This window comes from Mauremys reevesii, linkage group 9, assembly GCF_016161935.1.
Source record: "Mauremys reevesii isolate NIE-2019 linkage group 9, ASM1616193v1, whole genome shotgun sequence".
NCBI lineage: Eukaryota > Metazoa > Chordata > Testudines > Geoemydidae > Mauremys > Mauremys reevesii.
The window spans coordinates 100668739-100688028 of record NC_052631.1 but is presented as its reverse complement, the minus strand read 5'-3'; the positions used below and the strand labels follow the sequence as shown (position 1 = coordinate 100688028).

The window sequence follows — 19290 nt, the reverse complement described above, 5'->3', positions numbered from 1 at the left end:
AGACATATATGGGCATTACTTCTAAGGGTTTAGAATCAAATTTATAATTTACCCATAACCCTGTATTAATCCCCAACAAACTTACCCTTTCCTAGCTTCTTTGCCCCCCAATTTTTCTGTCATCCTTGTTTGGGCCACAAAATTTTGAATTGTCATAAAATCATACAAATGTGGAGCTGGAAGAGACCTTAGAGGTTGTCTAGGCTTCCGCCCTCTGCTGGAACAAGATTAAGTATACCTAAACTAGTGGTTTCCAAAGTGAGGTACCCAGACCCCCAGGGGTCCACCATGAACATAAGAATGGCCATACTGGGTCAGATCAATGGTCTGTCTAGCCCGGTATCCTGCCTTCCAACAGTGAACAGTGCCAGATGTTTCAGAGGGAACAAACAGAACAGAACAATTATCCATCCCTTGTCATCCAGTCCCAGCTTCTGGGAATCAGGGGCTAGGTACACCCAAAGAACAGGGTTGCATCCCTGACCATCTTGGCTAATATCCATTGATTGACTTGTCCTTGATGAACTTATCTAGTTCTTTTTTGAATCCCATTATATTTTTGGCCTTGAAAATATCCCCTGGCAATGAGTTCCACAGGGTGGCTGCGCATTGTGTGAAGAAGCACTTCCTCGTGTGTATTTAATACCTGCTGCCTATTAATTTCTTTGAGACCCCTGGTTATTGTGTCATGTGAAGAGATAAATAACACTTCCCTATTCATGGTTTTATAAGACCTCTATCACATCCCTTCCTAGTCATCTATTTTCTAAGAGGAACACTCCCAGCCCTTTTAATCTCTCCTCAAACCGAAGCCATTTCATATCCTTAATCAATTTTGTTGCCCTTCTCTGTACTTTTTCCATTTCTTATATATTTTGGAGGGGATGGGCTGACCAGAACTGCACACAGTAGTCACAGTGTGGCTGCACTCTATACAGTGGCATTATGATAGTTACTCTATTATCTACCCCTTTCCTAACGATTCCGAACACTGTTAGCTTTTTTGACTACTGCTCCACACTGAGCGGATGTTTTCACAGGGTTATGCGGGGGTCTGGAGTACTGCAGTAGGGCACACCAGAATGACAATCTGTAACTTTTACCATTTGCAGGACAAGATTTTAATGCTACATTTTTCTTTTGGTTCCTTTGTGAGTCTTATTTTAACTATATTTTTTAAAATAGTAAAGTTACCTAACTAATAGAAGAAATTTATGAATATTAAATGAAAGGGGTTTGAGAAATTTAATCAGGTGCCAAAGGGGTCCTTGGCAGAAAAAGTTTCACAACCACTGATCTAAACCATCCCTGACAGGTGTTTTTCTATAGGATTTTACCTCTCCTTTTCATCCTTGGCTATTTTCAAATTTGTAATCTGGCACCTACCCTTCTATAAGAATAGGGGAAAACAGTACTGAAATATCTACTGCTATATGCTACTGCATATGTTGCCTGGCAGGGACAAACCCTGGACTCCTGTTTCTTGGACCATGCAGTAATAGAAAGGCAGAGAGTCTTTACTATATGATGAACTTTTCAATTGGGTGTGGGGGTATAAGACCATGAAAACAGCCATTCTGATTCAGACCAATGGTCCATCTAGCTCCATAGCCTGTTTTCTGACAGTGGCCAGAGCCAGATGCTTCGGAGGGAATGAACAGAACAGGTCAATCACCAAGTGATGCATCCAGTCCCAGCTTTTGGCAACTGGGACTCCAAGAACGTTTTTGGGACTCCAAGAACGGTATTGCGTCCCTGATCATCTTGGCTAATGGCCATTGATCGACCTTCTCTCCATGAACTTATAACAGTTAAAAAAAGAATTAGAGATGTTTGGCCTTCACAGCATCCCCTGGCAACAAGTTCAACAGGCTGACTGTGTTGTGTGAAGTAGTACTTCCTTTAGTTTGTTTTAAATCTGCTGCCTATTAATTTCATTGAGTGACGCCGGGTTCTTGTGTTATGTAAAGGGGTACATAACACTTCCCCATTCACTTTCTCCCCATCATTCATGATTTTATAGATCTCTATCATATCCTCCTTAATCATCTCTCTTCCAAGCTGAACAGTCCCAATCTTTTTAAACACTTCTCACATGAAAGCTGTTCCATACCCTTAGTAATTGTTGCCCTTCTCTGTACTTTTTCCCCATTTCCAATATATCTTTTTTTGAGATGGGGTGACCAGAAATGCACCCACGTTCAAGGTGGGAGTATACAATGGATTTATAGAGGGGCATGATAGTTTGTCTTATTACCAGTCCCTTTCCTAATGGTTCTTAACCATTCTTAGCTTTATTGACTGCCACTGCCCACTGAGTGGGTGGTTTTAGAAAACTATCCACAATGACTCCAAGAGCTCTTTCTTGAGTGGTAACAGCTAATTTAGACCCTATCATTTTATATGTATAGTTGGGATTATGTTTTCCAATGTCATTACTTTGCATTTATCCACATTGAATTTCATCTGCCATTTTGGTACCCAGTCACCCAGTTTTGAGAGATCCTTTTGTAGCGCTTCGCAGTCAGCTTTGGACTTAACTATCTTGAGTAATTCTATATATCTGCAAACTTTGCCACTTTTCACTGTTTACCCCTTTTTCCAGATCATTTAAAAATACCTTGAACAGCACTAGTCCCAACACAACTTTGGAGGCCTCACTATACCTCTCTCCATTCTGAAAACAGACCATTTATTCCTACCCTTTGTTTCCTGTCTTTTAACCAGTTACTGATCCATGAAAGGACCTGCCCCCTCATCCTGTGACTGCTAAAGAGCTTTTGGGGATAAAAGCTTGTCAAAGGCTTTCTGAAAGTCCAAGTACACTAATATCCACTGGATCACCTTGGCTCACGTTTGTTGACCCCCTCAAAGAATTCTGATATTGGTGAAGCATGCTTTCCCTTTACAAAAGCCTTGTCGACTCTTCCCCAACATATCTTGTTCCTCTCTGTGTCTGATCATTCTGGGTTTTTTTACTATAGTTTGAACTAATTTACCTAGTACTGAAGTTAGACTAATGGTCACGTAATTGCCAGGATCATCTCTACAGCTGTGCTTTTTTTTTTTTTTAAACTCTGCATTACAGGGGCTATCCGCCACTTATCTAGTGCAGAGGCTGATTTAAAGAATAGGTTTCATACAACAGTTAGTAGTTCTGCAATTTCATATGAATTCCTTCAGAACTCTTGAGTAAATACCATCTGGTCCTGGGGACTTACTACTGTATAACTTATCAATCTGTTACAAAGACTCCTCTATTGACATCTCAATCTCAGAGAGTTCCTCAAATTTGTCACCTAAAAAGAATGGCTCAGGAATCTCCCTCCCACCCTCTGCAGTGAAGGCAGATGCTAAATGTATTTTTTTGTTTCTCCGTAACAGCCTTGTCTTCTCTGACTGCTCCTTTAGCACTTTGATCTTTCAGTGTCCCCACTGATTCTTTGACAGACTTTCTGCTTCTGCTGTACTTGAAATTTGCTGTTAGTTTTTCTGTCTTTTGCTAGGTTTCAGAGTAGCAGCCGTGTTAGTCTGTATCCGCAAAAAAAAAAAACAGGAGTACTTGTGGCACCTTAAAGACTAACAAATTTATTTTAGCATGAGCTTTCGTGAGCTAAAGCTCACTTCTTCGGATGCATAGAATGGAACACACAGACAGGAGATATTTATACATACAGAGAAAATGAAAAGGTGGAAGTATGCATACCAACAGGCAGAGTCTAATCAATTGAGATGAGCTATCGTTAGCAGGAGGAAAAAAAAACTTTTTGAAGTGATAAGATAATTAAGCTAGTTGCTCTTCAATACTTTTTGGACTCCCTAATTATACCTGACTTGCCAGAGTTTATTTTCCTCACAAGGATTTGTCTTCCAACTTTTAAAAGGATGCCTTTTTTACTCTAATAGCTTCTTTTGCTCAGTTTAGCCATGGTGGCATATTTTTGGTGTGGGGGGGGGGGGGGAAGAGAATACATATTGTTTGAACCTCTAACGATGTTTTTAAAAAGTTTCCATGCAGGTTGCAGGGATTTCACTCCTGTGACTGTTCATTTTAATTTTTGTTGAACTAGTGTCCTCATTGTATAGTTCCCCTTTCTAATGTAAATGCTACTTTGGGGGTTTCTTCAGCATTTCCCCCCCTAAATTAAGAAGTGCCTCTCACCTTGTGGGTTCCAGGACTAGCTTTTCTAAGAAGCAGTCATTAATGGTGCCTAGAAAATTTATTTCTGCATCTGATGTGACATGTACCCAGTCAAAATGGAGATAACCAATAACAGGGTATTTCAGTTTTCTGGTTCTGTATCCCCTCTATTTTCCCTGAGCCTTTCACAATCACTACCGCCATCTTGGTCAGGTGGTCAGTGGTATAGTCCTACTCCTATAGTCTTATTATTCAAGCATGGAATTTCCATCCATAGAGTCTCTAGGGTACTGCTTTATTCAGTTAAGATTTTTTACTGTATTTGACTCTATGCTCTGTCACATGTAGTGGCACTTCCCAATCATTGTAACCTACAATGTCACTCCTATATATTTTGTACCTTGGTATTATGTCCCAGTGATTATCATAATTCCACCACATTTCTGTGGTACCTATTAAATCAATATTCTCATTTAATACCAGGCACTCAGGTTCACCCATCTTAGTATGTAAGCTTTTTATATTTGTATGCAAGTACTTACAACATTTGTCAATATTTAGTTGTCTGTCTTCATTTGATGTAATCTCCCTGAGAGCATGTGTGTGTATTTATAAATTTAAGTATGGTCCTTTTGACTTATTAATGAAGTCTTTGATCAGCAATATTACACATTTTTTATTTGCAAAGTAGAGCAAGTTTATTTGGCAAGATGTATGAAAATCTTAAACTCAATATTTTCTGCAGATTTTTTGTTGGCTCTGCTGCTAATAAATTTGAAACAAAATATTTTTTAAAAGTGTAATGGGAAATACGCTACAAAATAGGAGGTACTCACACACACACACACACACACCTTAAATGCTCTGCAGAGTGTCTTTGCTTTTCACCCACTACAGGCTTAGACCAGTCAAAGAGCTATAGCAAGTCAACAGCTATATGCTTATGAATGTAGTTTCATCTAATGAAATAATTACAGGTCTATTAGGCAAAGACCACACTAAAATGGATCCCACTGAAAGGCAAGATTCACTGAATAGTACCTTTTAGAAAAAATACACAGCAGCAAAACCACAGAAATGGGAAAAGAAAAGAAAAGAGAAAAGAAAAGAAAAGAAAAGAAAAGAAAAAAGAAATCATCTCTGCTAATTCAAGGAAACAGAGTTGGGTCATCTTATTCCGCAGTGTCAGATTAACCAATATTCATGAGCCAGGTGCTGTAAGAGAATACATCTTTAGGTAGTTACTAATATTAGGAACAGCCAGAAGAGCCGATTATTCCAGTCATCAAATTGAACAGCTTATGTTATGCATGGCATAATTGGAGAAATATTAGAGAGACAAGGAGTATAAGGTAATATCTTATTGGACCAACGTCTGTTGTGAGAAACAAGCTTTTGAGTTTTACTGTCAAACTTGTCAAACTCCCTTAATCTACTGATTATTGTTAGCCACAGCTGAAGTAAAGTTTCAAGTAGTATTGCACAAATGAGTCTCCTAATTAGACATGGGCAGATATTAGGGAGAATGAGGAACCCTAATTCAGATGTCAAGCTCAATGAGTGAACCAGAGCCATAGATGTCTTCTTTGCACAACCTGAGGTTCAACACCATCTATCTAGTTCACTCGTGATCTAGCACTAAAAAAGGCTGTAAATTTAAGAACTGAACAAGACTGCTGAATGAGGACACATTTACCACCACCACCAGATTTCTATGTTTTAAACTATATATTTTTTAAATTGATTCCAAGTTGCAGCAAGTACACATTGCAGTGTGAACATATTCATTTATAAACCCATTTTTATTTCTTCAGACGTTCAGAAAGTCTTTGAAGCTTGCTTGCTAAATATTTTGAGGTCTCCAGTTTTCTGCAATTTAGATATTACCAAAAACTTATTTTGAGAAAATAAAAATAGTGGTAATACTCACACTTAGATAACATTCACTTTCATAGATCAAGTACTTTGTAAAACTGCATAAGCAGCACCACTATTTTACAAAGATACTACAACAGAGGTTAAACTCAAGGTTACCGGGTAAGACAGTAGCAGAATAGGGAAAAAACTCAGATATGCTGGCTCCCACCTCCCAAGTCTAATCAGCCTGACCCACAGTTGCCCCATATTTATTTTATCCTCATGCATCTTGATCCATAACAATTTGCAAGAAATGCCACAAAGATATTACTTATTATTGCACCTGCTCATGCTGTCTGAAACAGAATAGTCTTACTGTATGCAAATCCAGACAGACTCTTCAGAGTGGGTGTCAATGTCTGTAATCCTTATCTGCTCTCTCTCTCTCATTTTAAGAATCAGAGCATACCTGACTTAACCATATGTTACTGAAAGCAAATCTATCTACTTTCTGTACTTAGAGGACTTTAATAGTGACCATTTATCATCTGTGTGCATCACATTTTAGCATCACAAATAACTAACCCAAATGTTCCTATGCCAAGATTATTTTTCATAGTTAGCCCTGCTTTGAAAATTACTATAGTTAAATGAAGCCAATATTTATAAGTTATACTGATTCAGAGCTGTTCTTTTTCATCAATACATTTATTTGTGGTCTTTTAATTAAAAGACAACTGTAGTTAAATAAAACTAGATTCCCCTGATGGTTAGAGAATACTTTAATCCAATCTCAAAACATAGCAATTCCAAAGTTTCCAGGCTGATGTGACACTTGTTAACTTACTCTACTTTTGATGTAGTAAAATTTGAGTTTGATTTAAATTGCTTCACTTAACTGTTTTCAGAAATTCAAATTAGAAAATACTGGACTAGAACTATGTTCTCTTAGCCACTTATTTTTCTCTGTCATATAAACTGGCACTCCCTTTGCCAGTGAACAAAGTAGTGCAGGGTGTACAGCCTTCATTGAGCCCAGAAACTTACAGTCTGGACTGACCAGAGACTGTTAGAGAGAACAAAGAGGAGTCCTTGTGGCACCTTAGAGACTAACAAATTTATTTGGGCATAAGCTTTCGTGGGCTAGAACCCACTTCATCAGAAGTTATGCTTGTTTCTCTGGGAAGGAGGAGGAAGTAGATTTGTTCTTGCATACATGGGCTACTAGGTAGTGAGAGTTATCTTGGTGTTAACTGGCCACTTCACTTTGAACTGAATGTCTCTGACAATGTGTGTTAACTACTTATGATAAACAATCTGTTCCACCTTGTATTAGCTGTGACATTTGAGTACATTTCCTAGATATGTAAAGAAGAGCTCTGTGAAAGCGTGAAAGCTTCTCTCCATCACCAATAAAAGCTGGTCCAATAAAAGATTTCTCACCCACTGTGTCTAATATCCTGGGATCAGCATGGCTACACCACCTCTTTAAAACATCCTGACAGCAGAGTCTGGGACCCATCTAAATAGCCTCAAATCTTTGAAGAGCAGAAGCAGGAGCTTGAATTCTGAAAACATGTCCCACTCCATAGTTGAGCACAGAACCTGGTGAGTCAGGATAGAACAAACCAGAATGTGTGCTTGGCCATGTCCTCTGGCAATCAGCAGTTTAACTTTGATAGATTCCTGCAGACCAATTGGGGAAGCTTAGCACAGATGATTCTTTGTGAACAGTCATCATCCACTGAGTGATGCCTCTAGACAAAGTCTGAGTCTTACTGCCCGTAACTTCCTGGCTAAGTTGAGTCATCTAAAAGCTGGAGTATCTCAAATTCACAATTTTGGAGGAAAGATGGGGAGGACAAGTTCTAGAGACTTCACTTCATAAACAGATAGCCCACCACCTCGAACCAGAGACCTGAACTCTACTGGAGTAACGTTTTGAACCTCAGAGATGTGAGAAACCAGATAAGCCACCAGTTGGTACCCTCCTGTGTTGAAAAGCACCATCTTGACTGCAGGGGAACCAAAGGCAGGCCTGGAAGAGACAGAAGGATGCTACAGAAGTAGTGGAAAGGAAAGTCTCTTTAGGTTGTTCCTCTGCTAGGGGGAGAACAGGAACAATGTCAAAAAGGCTCTCTGCTAGGAAGAGGTCATGAAGCTGCAGCAGCCTTGTTCTGGTAGGCTATACTCCAGGGTATAAGAGCTCCCTCACTGAAAAGGAGAAGCATAATGGGATCACAGCTTCTGTATCTCTATTTCAATTTGAAAGCCATCAGTGGAATCTTCCTCCTTGCTATCCACACTGATGGCTCCGCTGATCAGGATGCAGCTCCTGGTCTTTCTGAACTGACGCTGGGCAGAGAAGTGATGTGCAGACACCTAGTTTCTGGCCGCTGCTAAATTCTACAGTCTGCCAACTATGGCAAGTCCACATGGGCCCTGGCCAGGAAGAATGGGCCCAAGAACACCATGTAAATCAAATCAACCCAACTGATTGATGCTGAAGTCTCCTGGAGTAACAAAAGCAGCACTTTCTTCTCCTGATTCATAAGGAATCCAGGTGCCAACTAGGGCACTGGAACATAGAAAAACTGTCAGTCAGCCTTCCTGAACTGGCAAGCAGAACCTGAAAGGAGCCAACAGGGGGATGACTGGAAGCCAACACTTTGCTTTTAGTCAAGAAGGAATCAAGAAAGGGAATAACATCCATTGTTTAAATTGGCTGAAATCAAGCTCCGAATTAGGAAGTCAAGCGTTAATCTAATTTAACACTACTAGGAATGAAATCTGTTTTTTCTATTAGTTACAGAACAGTAACCAGAACAATGTTATCCATGAAATTGTGCATGTAGCTCCAAGACGGAGAGGTACAAAATATACTGCTTAAGTGTGTTTTTATCGTAAGTCTGGATTCTAGAAGAAAAGGCAGAACCAGTATGGAATTCAAAATCACCTGAAATGGGATCTAAACGAATTAAAAACTGGTTAAGTAATCGCTATACAAGTTTAGAATAATTATAACAAGTTAACAAGAGAATTTTTGATAAAAGCAAAATTCTGAGTGTGAAGTTCAAGTTCCTGTGACTGTACTTAGTCAATGAAAAAGGAAGGAACTGAGGTGATAGGGGTAAACAAGGCCTCACAATACTTCAGCTCCAGGTGCTTAGTGCCATGAAGGGGCACTCAAGCTGTCTCAACAGGCACTGCTTTTCTAGAATGTTCCCGGAACTCAACAGCATTTTCCCACCCCACGGTGGGGGTTGGGGTGAGAGAGAAAGAAAGATTAACTCATGTCCCAAGTGGGAATATTCAGAAGCCACCCTAAGGAACGCAGCATGTTTATACTATATGAAAGTAAAATTAAGCAAAATGATAGTATTGCTGCTGGGGGAGTCTTCTACTACAAAGTCCTAGAGTAATGTGACAATATAGTTTTAAGTTGTTACTCTAGGCTACAGTAATATTACTGCTAAGAAATTGCTGGCTCGAAGGAAAGAGCTGCTTGATGACTCAGTATTCCACTGTGGCACTAGGAAGTAGCGTACTGACAGAGTTACTATGTCAAATAAGGCACCAGACCGAGGCTTTGAACACATAAGGTCATTAAAGATAACACAAATTTTCACAAGAATAAATGTTTTAGAAAAAAGTGACCAAAGCACTGGAGCTAAATATATGGATCGTTCCTTTTGCCTTAGAGGTGAAAAGACTATGGTAGTTTTTCTTCACTTCCTGTGCTGAATTGTGGTGTAATGTCTGTGTCCTGTCATACTGCTGCTGCATTTCAGGGGGTGGATAAAAAGCTGGTTTTCAGAATTAATGGTATTATAGAATTTTACTATACCAGCTTTGTGTGATACAAGTCAGAGTCCTCAATCAGAATTAGAGAGATTTAATTCATAAATTACATGGACCTATTAGCAGTAGTGAAGAAAGCTCATCCTTAGGTGGCTAATTCAACCCTTCTACCATGGAGCACTGCCACTGAATATTTGAAGGGACTCAAAGTATCTCGTTAATCCTGCCAAAGATCATCCACAGAACAAGCTTCACAGGTTATATATTATTCATATCTAAAGAGCAAATTATGTTGATGGTAACACTAAAGTTCATCAGTGGATCAGTCATCACAGAAAGGTTACTGCCATCAATGGCTGTTTATGAAGCAGTACAGATAATCTATTTTTTAGTTCTAGAACTTAAAGACACCATCCAAACGTCACCTTAAATTAATTGTTTTTCAAGGGATGCACCTCAAACTCATGTTTTTTCTGAGCTTAATGAGGACTTGAAGCATGATCAACTGTCATAAATGGGAAGTTGATTTAATGCAACATGGAATAAGGAAAATAAATTCAACTTCAATTTCATTTCTGTTCCTACACAGTAAAGTTTTGTTTTTAAACACACACAGTTACTCACAAAGTGTCCCTCCACATCATCCCTCAAAAGCAAAATTATCTTCTGTGCTGTTCATGCACCTGCAGTTGAACACACAAAAAGAGGGGGGAGCAGAAAGTCACAGACTGACAGCAAGAAATAGAGCGTAGATTCCCAGATTCCAAAGATTTTAAGCAAAGCAGGGCAAGCTCTATCCAAATCATTCATATTCAACTGATTCTCTCCTTCCTTGTTCCACCAACTGTTCCCACTGACACTTAGGGATAAAAGAATGAAAGAGAAACCAAAAAATGCTTTTCTGGAGGCAAATATTATATTACTATTGCTCGGGTGCTGGTACAATTTGTATAGGAGGGTGCTGAGAGCCAATGAACCAAGCTGTGAACCCTGATACATGATAGAAACCACTTCAAGCCAGAGAGTGCTGCCGCACCCCCAGCACTCCTAGTTCCAACACCTATGACTACTACTCCTGCTGTGGGAATGAGGATGAATTATGAAAACTAATCAAGTGAGCAGGGAAACTACAGGCCCTAGATTTTTCAAATTAATCTCATGGTTTAATCTAGCTGTGCCTGACCCTGCCTATCTATCCCATGAACAGTTTACTAAAACGGAAGATGTGACTATTTTAGGAGTGAAGGGGAGAACCAGCCTAAATTACCAGTGTGTGATAAAATACGCACACTAAAAGAAAAAAAAGGCCTCAATTTTTATGAGCCATATTTTTTAAATGTACCACAATCACTTACCAAATATTTACACTATCAACCCCCCATTCTTCATTCTCAAAGGTTTAAAGTACCTTTACAATAATTAGAGATTGATTCTAGTGTTCAATCATAACTCAATTTAAATTTACGGATTTTGCTAAAGGGCACACTGCTGCAATATTACTTAGCAAAGCACACTATTTTCATTTGCAACTAACACAGAATTGTAACTCATGCACTGCAAAGTATATACCACTGAACTACACTTATTTTTAGTTCTGAACTTATTTACTTTCCTATTTTGTATTATAAAGAAAGAAATGGCAACAAAAATTAGCTACTCTATGGACTTTGTATTGGTTACTTTTATGAAAGATGGTACACTGAGCTTTATAGTCCTAAAACACTTTTTGAACAGGTTGTTCTCTCATTTGCATTTATAGGTGTTAAATGAGTTGTATTATTCATGTGCATGAAGTGGAAAATAATTTCACATAAAAGGTTTATAAAATGGCACATTTATTTAAATATACCACAAAGCTCATGGGTCAGTCCTACAAAAAAGAAAATAAATTTAGGAATTTCTGCAAATCCCTCAGGCACTCAGCCTCAGTTAACAAATAAAGCTCTCTATACCAATACCTCCATGCAAAAAAATAAAAATAAAAAAATAAATACCAATTTAAAAAAAAAACTTTAAGGGGCGCCCTTCTGTTCAGGGGTAGGATTCATGATAAATGCTAATCTAGAATCTTACCTAAATGGGAATTGTCAAATCAGATACAATTCATTACAAGTGATTCACATGAATAAAGTGAAAGCATTACTTATTAATTTATTGTGTTCTAAGCAACACCTAGAATATGGCATTACCAAAAATGGCACCATATAAAAGAAATCCTTTAACAAACTCTAACTTGCCTGCTGTCACTTCTGTTGCCGTTGCTAGAAGATCAAAATTGTTCTCTGCTTCTTCTGTTGCTGCTGCACCTCAGGACATGTTACTGGTTCAACTGACCTTGAGGTTTTCCTGTGTCAAAGAGAAGTCCACTAAATAAATTTTTAAAAAACCAACACAAAATGTTTCTGCCAAAGATCGCATTCTAGCAATCTTCACCACTAAAACAAAGTCATTAATTCACTCTCCAAAAGCAAGACACTCAACAGAATGCCATTCTCCAAATTACAATCATAAAACACATCTGGATGTGAAGTCCTGTCTGTATAATGGACAAGAAAAGCTAATCTAATTAGAATGGAGTTTGTTGCTTGACAGCTTTATTCATTCTAATACATTCCCCTAGCTGTTCCAGTAGCATTTATGGACCTACACAGAACTGTTTCCAAATATATCTGGCAGGGCAAAAACCCTAGACTCAACTTTGTAATCCGTGGTTGAACGAGGTAGTGAACCCTCCTAAACTTGAGCATCTAAGGCTTCCCAAGAGTTGCTGCCTGACAAGGCATTATGGAGAGAAACAGAGGTTGGCTTAGTTTTGGATCAAGGTACAAATGGAGATTCCTATGACTGGAATACTAAAAATTAGAGCCCTGCAAATCTGCGGGTATCTGCAGACCATGTTTGCGGATCCGATTCAGATACAAATTTTGTATCCAAACAGGGCTCTACTAAAAATCAATGGTTATAACCTATTTGGGAAGGACTGAATGGGCAAAACAGGTAAGGGAGTGGCCCTCTGGCATTAGCTGTTTCCAAGTAACTGAAAACTCAGAAGAAAAACATCTTGAATGCTTATGGATCAGTCTCTTAACAGATAAACTAAAAGATGGGGTGTTGGATGTCTGTAGCAGACACCAAATAAATCACACTAGGAAACAGTATGACTGGCTCCTTACGCATCTATGGGTAGGTCTATATTACCCGCCGAAACGGCAGGCAGCAATTGATCCAGCAATTGACCCCCGGGCGCTCTCCCATTGACTCCTGTACTCCACCGCCGCGAGAGGCGCAAGCAGAGTTGACGGGGGAGCGGCAGCAGTTGACTCACTGCAGTAAAGACACCGAGGTGAGTAGGTCTCAGTATGTCAACTTCAGCTACGTTATTCACGTAGCTGAAGTTGCATAACTTAGATTGATCCCCCGCCCCCCAGTGTAGACTAGGCCTATGATGTGTAGGCAAAAAAAGCAGCGTGATTATACAGGAATTAAAATTGAGTGACATATGCAGGAGGTCTCATGCTGGTAATACTAAAACAGCCTTAGAATTTCTAAATATTATAGATGACAATTTCGTAACTCAAAAAGTACTGCATCCAACATGGGGGAATTCTATATTGGACCTTGTTTCCACAGATAGAAAGGAACTGATCACAGAACTAAAAATTAATGGTTGCTTACATACAAGTGATCATGCCTTGACCATATTTATAATGTGCGAACAGAATATAGTCCAGACCAGTGATATATACATGCATACCTGGAAAAGATCCAATTTCAAAAAGCTGAAAACAATTATGAGCCAAATCAGCTGGAAGAATTTAATCAGAAAAATGCAAATGATAATTGGAAATTATTTAAGAACACTTTACTAGATGCCCAAAACTAAAAAATCCCACAATATATGACAAATGCTGTACTGATTACAAAACAAGATGGTTTAGAAGGGAAAGGAAGACAGCTATAAAAAATAAAACAACAAATGGAAGAAAGGGGGAGTTGATAGTATTGAACATAAATCAGAAGCTAGGAATTGCACAACATTAATAAAGGAAGCAAAAGGACACAAGGAGAAATCTATAGTCAGCAGAGTTAAGGATAAGAAGGGCAATTTTTTAAATATATAAGGAACAAAAAGAACCCTACGATGGTCCTTTACTAGATGGAAATCGTAGAATTATCAATAATGCTGAAGAGGCAGGTTAGATTTTGTGAAAAATCTATACCACTGTGAGAAGTAGCTATACCGACTAAACCGCCATTGCAAACAACACTAGGTCAACAGAAGAATTCTTCCATCAACCTAGCTACCACCTCTCAGAGAGGTGGATTACCTACACCAACAGGAGAACCCTACCTGTTGACACAGGTAATGTCTACACTGAGCATTACAGCTGCACTGTTGTACTGTTTTAAGTGCTGATATACCCCAAGTCTCAGGACAAGGAACAGCTCAGTATTATGCCCTAAAAATGTGTTTTTGTTCACTACTACACAAGAAAAAAAGGACAGGACTTCAAATCAATGACTGTTCCCTGAAAGGTGATTTGGTTAACAGTAGTCCCACAGTTATTGTAACTGTCAAGAAAGGGAACCCATTAGTAATCAAAAACAAGTGCACTATATATGCAATCTTAAATAATGGCAGTGGCTAGAGGCTATCAGTGCAAGTCCACTTGAAGAAAAATTGATCATGTGGGATATGCCCACTTGAGTGAAGGACTACAACGAGCAGTAAGGTGTATGTACTCCAGATTCCAGAGTTCAGCTGCTCATTTAACCTGAATGAATACTTTCCTCAAGGCAGCACAACTGAACACGTCCCTAGCTTTGATTAATCCAGACGCAAGGACCACTGATCCAGGTTTCTAAAGCACAGAGAAACCACAATCAGCCATTTGAATGCTATCTTCCATTTATAGTGTAGCAATTTATATCTTGCCTTGAATCTGCAGTTACATTCACCATATATTTGTAAATAGGTGAAAATTAGGTTTATATCAATACTATTCAAAAATATATTTCAGTGTAAGAACTGGACCCATGTGACACCACAAAATAACCTAGATCAGGGGCGGGCAAACTTTTTGGCCTGAGGGCCGCATCGGGTTTTGTGAATTGTATGGAGGCCGGTTAGGGAAGAGGGTTGTGGCCCAGCCTCCACCTCCTATCTCCCCCCCCCCCCCCGAGGACTCCTGCCCCATCCAACCCTCCCTGTTCCCTGACAACCCCCCTGGAACTCCTGCCCCATCCACACAGCCCCATTGCCTGCCCCTCACTGCCCTGGACCCCCACCGCCCCATCCAACCCCTCCTCTCATTCCTGACAGCCCCCCTGGGATCCCTGTCCCATCCAACTACCCCTTCTCCCTGTCCCCTGACTGCCCCCAGAACCCCTGCCCCTGACATCCCCCTGCCGCCCCATCTAATCTCCCCTCCTTCCTGACTGCCCCTCCCGGGACCCCTGCCCCCATTCTCCCGCCCCCTGACCACCACCCCAAACTCCCCTGCCCTCTATCCAACCCCCCCTGCTCCCTGCCCTCTTACCGCGGTGCCTGGAGCACCGGTGGCTGGCGGTGCTACGGCTGCGTCACCTGGCTGGAGCCAGGCCATGCTGCCACCGCCACCACGCAGCACAGAGCACCTGGTCAGGCCGGGCTCTGCAGCTGTGCTGCCCCAGGAGCTCACAGCCCCGTTGCCCAGAGCATCACAACAGTGGCAGAGCAAGCAAGCTGAGGCTGCAGGAGAGGGGGGGACAACGGGGGAGGGGCCAGGGGCAAGCCTCCTGGGCCAGGATCTCAGAGGCTGGGCCAGATGTGACCTGCAGGCCGTAGTTTGCCCACTCCTGACCTAGACGCTTTTTGCCTAAACGCAGAAATAGCACAGCCATGTTTATCTGACATGAAAGTTACTTAAGATTACTACACGATTTTTGGATCAATACCCTATCAAAATCAACCCATTCAGAGCTTTTTCAGTGCCACACTTACCACAATAATTAAAACCCATTGAAGAGAAGACTGAAGATGTTCCTGGAACGTTCAGCAACATGCTGTTGCAATCCTATACGCCACAAGGAAGTTAGCTAATGTAGCACCAAAATTTAAAAAGGGCTCTAGAGCTGATCCCAGCAATTACAGACCGGTAAGTCTAACATCGGTACCGGGCAAATTAGTCGAAACAATAGTTAAGAATAAAATTGTCAGACATATAGAAAAACAAACTGTTGAGCAATAGTCAACATGGTTTCTGTAAAGGGAAATCGTGTCTTACTAATCTATTAGAGTTCTTTGAAGGGGTCAACAAATCTGTGGACAAGGGGGATCAGTGGACATAGTGTACTTAGATTTCCAGAAAGCCTTTGACAATGTCCCTCACCAAAGGCTCGTTAATTAAGCTGTCATGGGATAAAAGGGAAGGTCCTTTCATGGACTGAGAACTGGTTAAAAGACAGGGAACAAAGAGTAGGAATTAATGGTAAATTCTCAGAATGGAGAGGGGTAACTAGTAGAGTTCCCCAAGGGTCAGTCCTCGGACCAATCCTATTCAACTTATTCACAAATGATCTGGAGAAAGGGGTAAACGGTGAGGTGGCAAAGTTTGCAGATGATACTAAACTGCTCAAGATAGTTAAGACCAAAGCAGACTGTGAAGAACTTCAAAAAGATCTCACAAAACTAAGTGATTGGGCAACAAAATGGCAAATGAAATTTAATGTGGATAAATGTAAAGTAATGCACATTGGGAAAAATAACCCCAACTATACATACAATATGATGGGGGCTAATTTAGCTACAATAAGTCAGGAAAAAGATCTTGGAGTCATCGTGGATAGTTCTCTGAAGATGTCCACGCAGTGTGCAGAGGCGGTCAAAAAATCAAACAGGATGTTAGGAATCATTAAAAAGGGGATAGAGAATAAGACAGAATATATTATTGCCCTTGTATAAATCCATGGTACGCCCACATCTCGAATACTGCGTACAGATGTGGTCTCCTCATCTCAAAAAAGATATACTGGCACTAGAAAAGGTTCAGAAAAGGGCAACTAAAATGATTAAGGTTTGGAGAGGGTCCCATACGAGGAAAGATTAAAGAGGCTAGGACTCTTCAGCTTGGAAAAGAGGAGACTAAGGGGGGATATGACAGAGGTATATAAAATCATGAGTGATGTGGAGAAAGTGGATAAGGAAAAGTTATTTACTTATTCCCATAATACAGGAACTAGGGGTCACCAAATGAAATTAATAGGCAGCAGGTTTAAAACAAATAAAAGGAAGTTCTTCTTCACGCAGTGCACAGTCAACTTGTGGAACACCTTACCTGAGGAGGTTGTGAAGGCTAGGACTATAACAGCGTTTAAAAGAGAACTGGATAAATTCATGGTGGTTAAGTCCATAAATGACTATTAGCCAAGATGGGTAAGGAATGGTGTCCCTAGTCTCTGTTTGTCAGAGGATGGAGATGGATGGCAGGAGAGAGATCGCTTGATCATTGCCTGTTAGGTTCACTCCCTCTGGGGCACCTGGCATTGGCCACTGTCGGTAGACAGGATACTGGGCTAGATGGATCTTTGATCTGACCCGGTACGGCCGTTCTTGTGTTCTTATGTAAGCATAAAGCAGAGGTAAAAGTTGGTTTGTCCAACATCTCACATATATTAGCCAGCACTGAAATGGATAACTGAAGTGGTTAAGTAACACTAGGTTGTGCTTCTGGAAATACGAGTAGAGTTACCTTTCTTGAATAAAGAAACAAGGCTGCTTAAGTAAACATTTCACCTGGCCTACTCCTTGCAAGAGCAAACTTCTTAAAATAGTTGGCTAGAGATTAAGTTACCTTACAAAGTATTATTCCACATGCCTTGAAGTAGAAACTGAAGGCTCTTTGTTAAATGGATTAAAGGTTGCCTACTTTTACTGTAACTTATGAAAGTAAATCTAAATTTTCTAAACTACTTCACATCTAAGAGATGCTTTTCAGTGAATCACACTAAATTTGTGTTTGTGTGTGTGTGTGTGCTTGTATATACATATATGAGAGAGTTAGGCAGTTTTAATATCCCCACCACATATATATGTTGGCTTAACTTACAGAAAGAGTACAAGAACTATTTTTCTGCCCTGTTACTCCAACAGTGGACCACCACCACTAATCAGACAGCCATTTGATCCATGAATTAGCATTTTCCACACTGATACTATTACTAATATAGCCTCTAAAGTAACTAGCTTTCATTACAATTTGCACACACTGACCATGATTAGCAATTGGGGTGCTTCCACTTTTGGCTAGCCAATTTAAGACACTTTAAAGGATCTAATTTTCAGAAAGCAGGTGCTCAGCACTTTCTGAAAAAAAAATCAGGCCCCTTTAACAGTGTCAAGTTTTAACTCATCTCAAGTATTTAAGAATCCATAAGAAACCAACTTATAATTAATGTTTCCCAATTAACAGTATGACTTCAGAGGAGCAAGTAGATTTTGCAACAAACTAAAGATGAAAAGGTGCAATTTTCAAAAGCACTTATGTGATTTAGGAGTATGAAGTCCCATTGACTTTCAGTGGGATTTGTGCTCCTAAATCACTACAGTACTTTTGAAAGTTGCACACAAACTTAACTCTCTCAATTGCTATAGATGGGGCAAGCCTTTTAAGAATAGCATTAAACCCCTGAAGGAGAAATGATTTAAACACCATTTATCAGTTCTGTAACACTGCAGAAAGTGTTTATCAAATCATTCCAACATCTGCGTACTAATGCAAATTTCCAAAACCTAGCTTTTTCCAACTAAATATTTCCTGGAATACAAAAAAACAGCTATTCTAGCTTCTATCCCCATGAATGTTGACATTTAGTGTCAACAACCTGAAATTCCATTCTTATTTCTCCCCACATTAGGTCCACATGCAGTATCTCATACATCATAATAAGATAAATCATTCCTCTTGAGATATGTACTTCCAGTGCCAGTGAAACTAAAATGGAAATGTTAATTTAAATATAAATTAAAGGACTGGAGGTCCATGACTATAGTAGAAGATCCTACTCCCATGTCTGTATATATAGGAAAAGTATGTACAAAGCATGCAGTGTGCATACCTATTATAGAAACATCTATGTCATTGTGGGATATTTTCTTACATACTTTACACATACTGTAAAGCCCAAAAGTTGAGAATATCGCCGCACTAACAGCAACGTAAACAGAATATTCAAAGCCCCTTCATAAAAGTTTACCATTTAGTTCCATAAGTCTGTCAAGAGCACAGTATGCCTTCAAAAGTACTAGTTCTACTGGACTCAATAAACCAGGAAGAAATTGTCATCTATAAAACGTCAATAAATTCCAGAAGAGATAAGAACACCATGCTCATGCTAGCTGAATTAAACACCTGTATAAGTACATTAATTCCTCATCTAAAAATGTCCATTAGCTCCTTCATGTAAATTTCTTATGAGAATTGTGGAGGATTCCAAAAATTGCTTTAGCAGCC

The 19290-nt window shown here is 39.8% G+C and overlaps 1 protein-coding gene across 7 annotated transcripts in view; it reads right to left on the bottom strand.

Moving 5' to 3' along the window:
- Positions 1-19290, bottom strand: part of KLHL13 (kelch like family member 13) — a 120297-nt gene that overhangs the window by 92875 nt on the left and 8132 nt on the right. For 4 of the 7 annotated variants that reach the window (XM_039488914.1, XM_039488912.1, XM_039488917.1 and 1 more), the window contains 2 exons: positions 12037-12145; positions 10424-10482 (listed from right to left, as the gene is read on the bottom strand). The exons of 1 other annotated variant lie outside the window; for it this stretch is intronic. In XM_039488914.1, the coding sequence (XP_039344848.1) occupies positions 10424-10443 (20 nt within the window). In that variant the 5' untranslated portion in view covers positions 10444-10482; positions 12037-12145. Of the gene's footprint in view, positions 1-10423; positions 10485-12036; positions 12146-19290 lie in introns of those variants that run through there. 2 more of the 7 variants (XM_039488916.1, XM_039488909.1) reach the window with 2 other exon arrangements.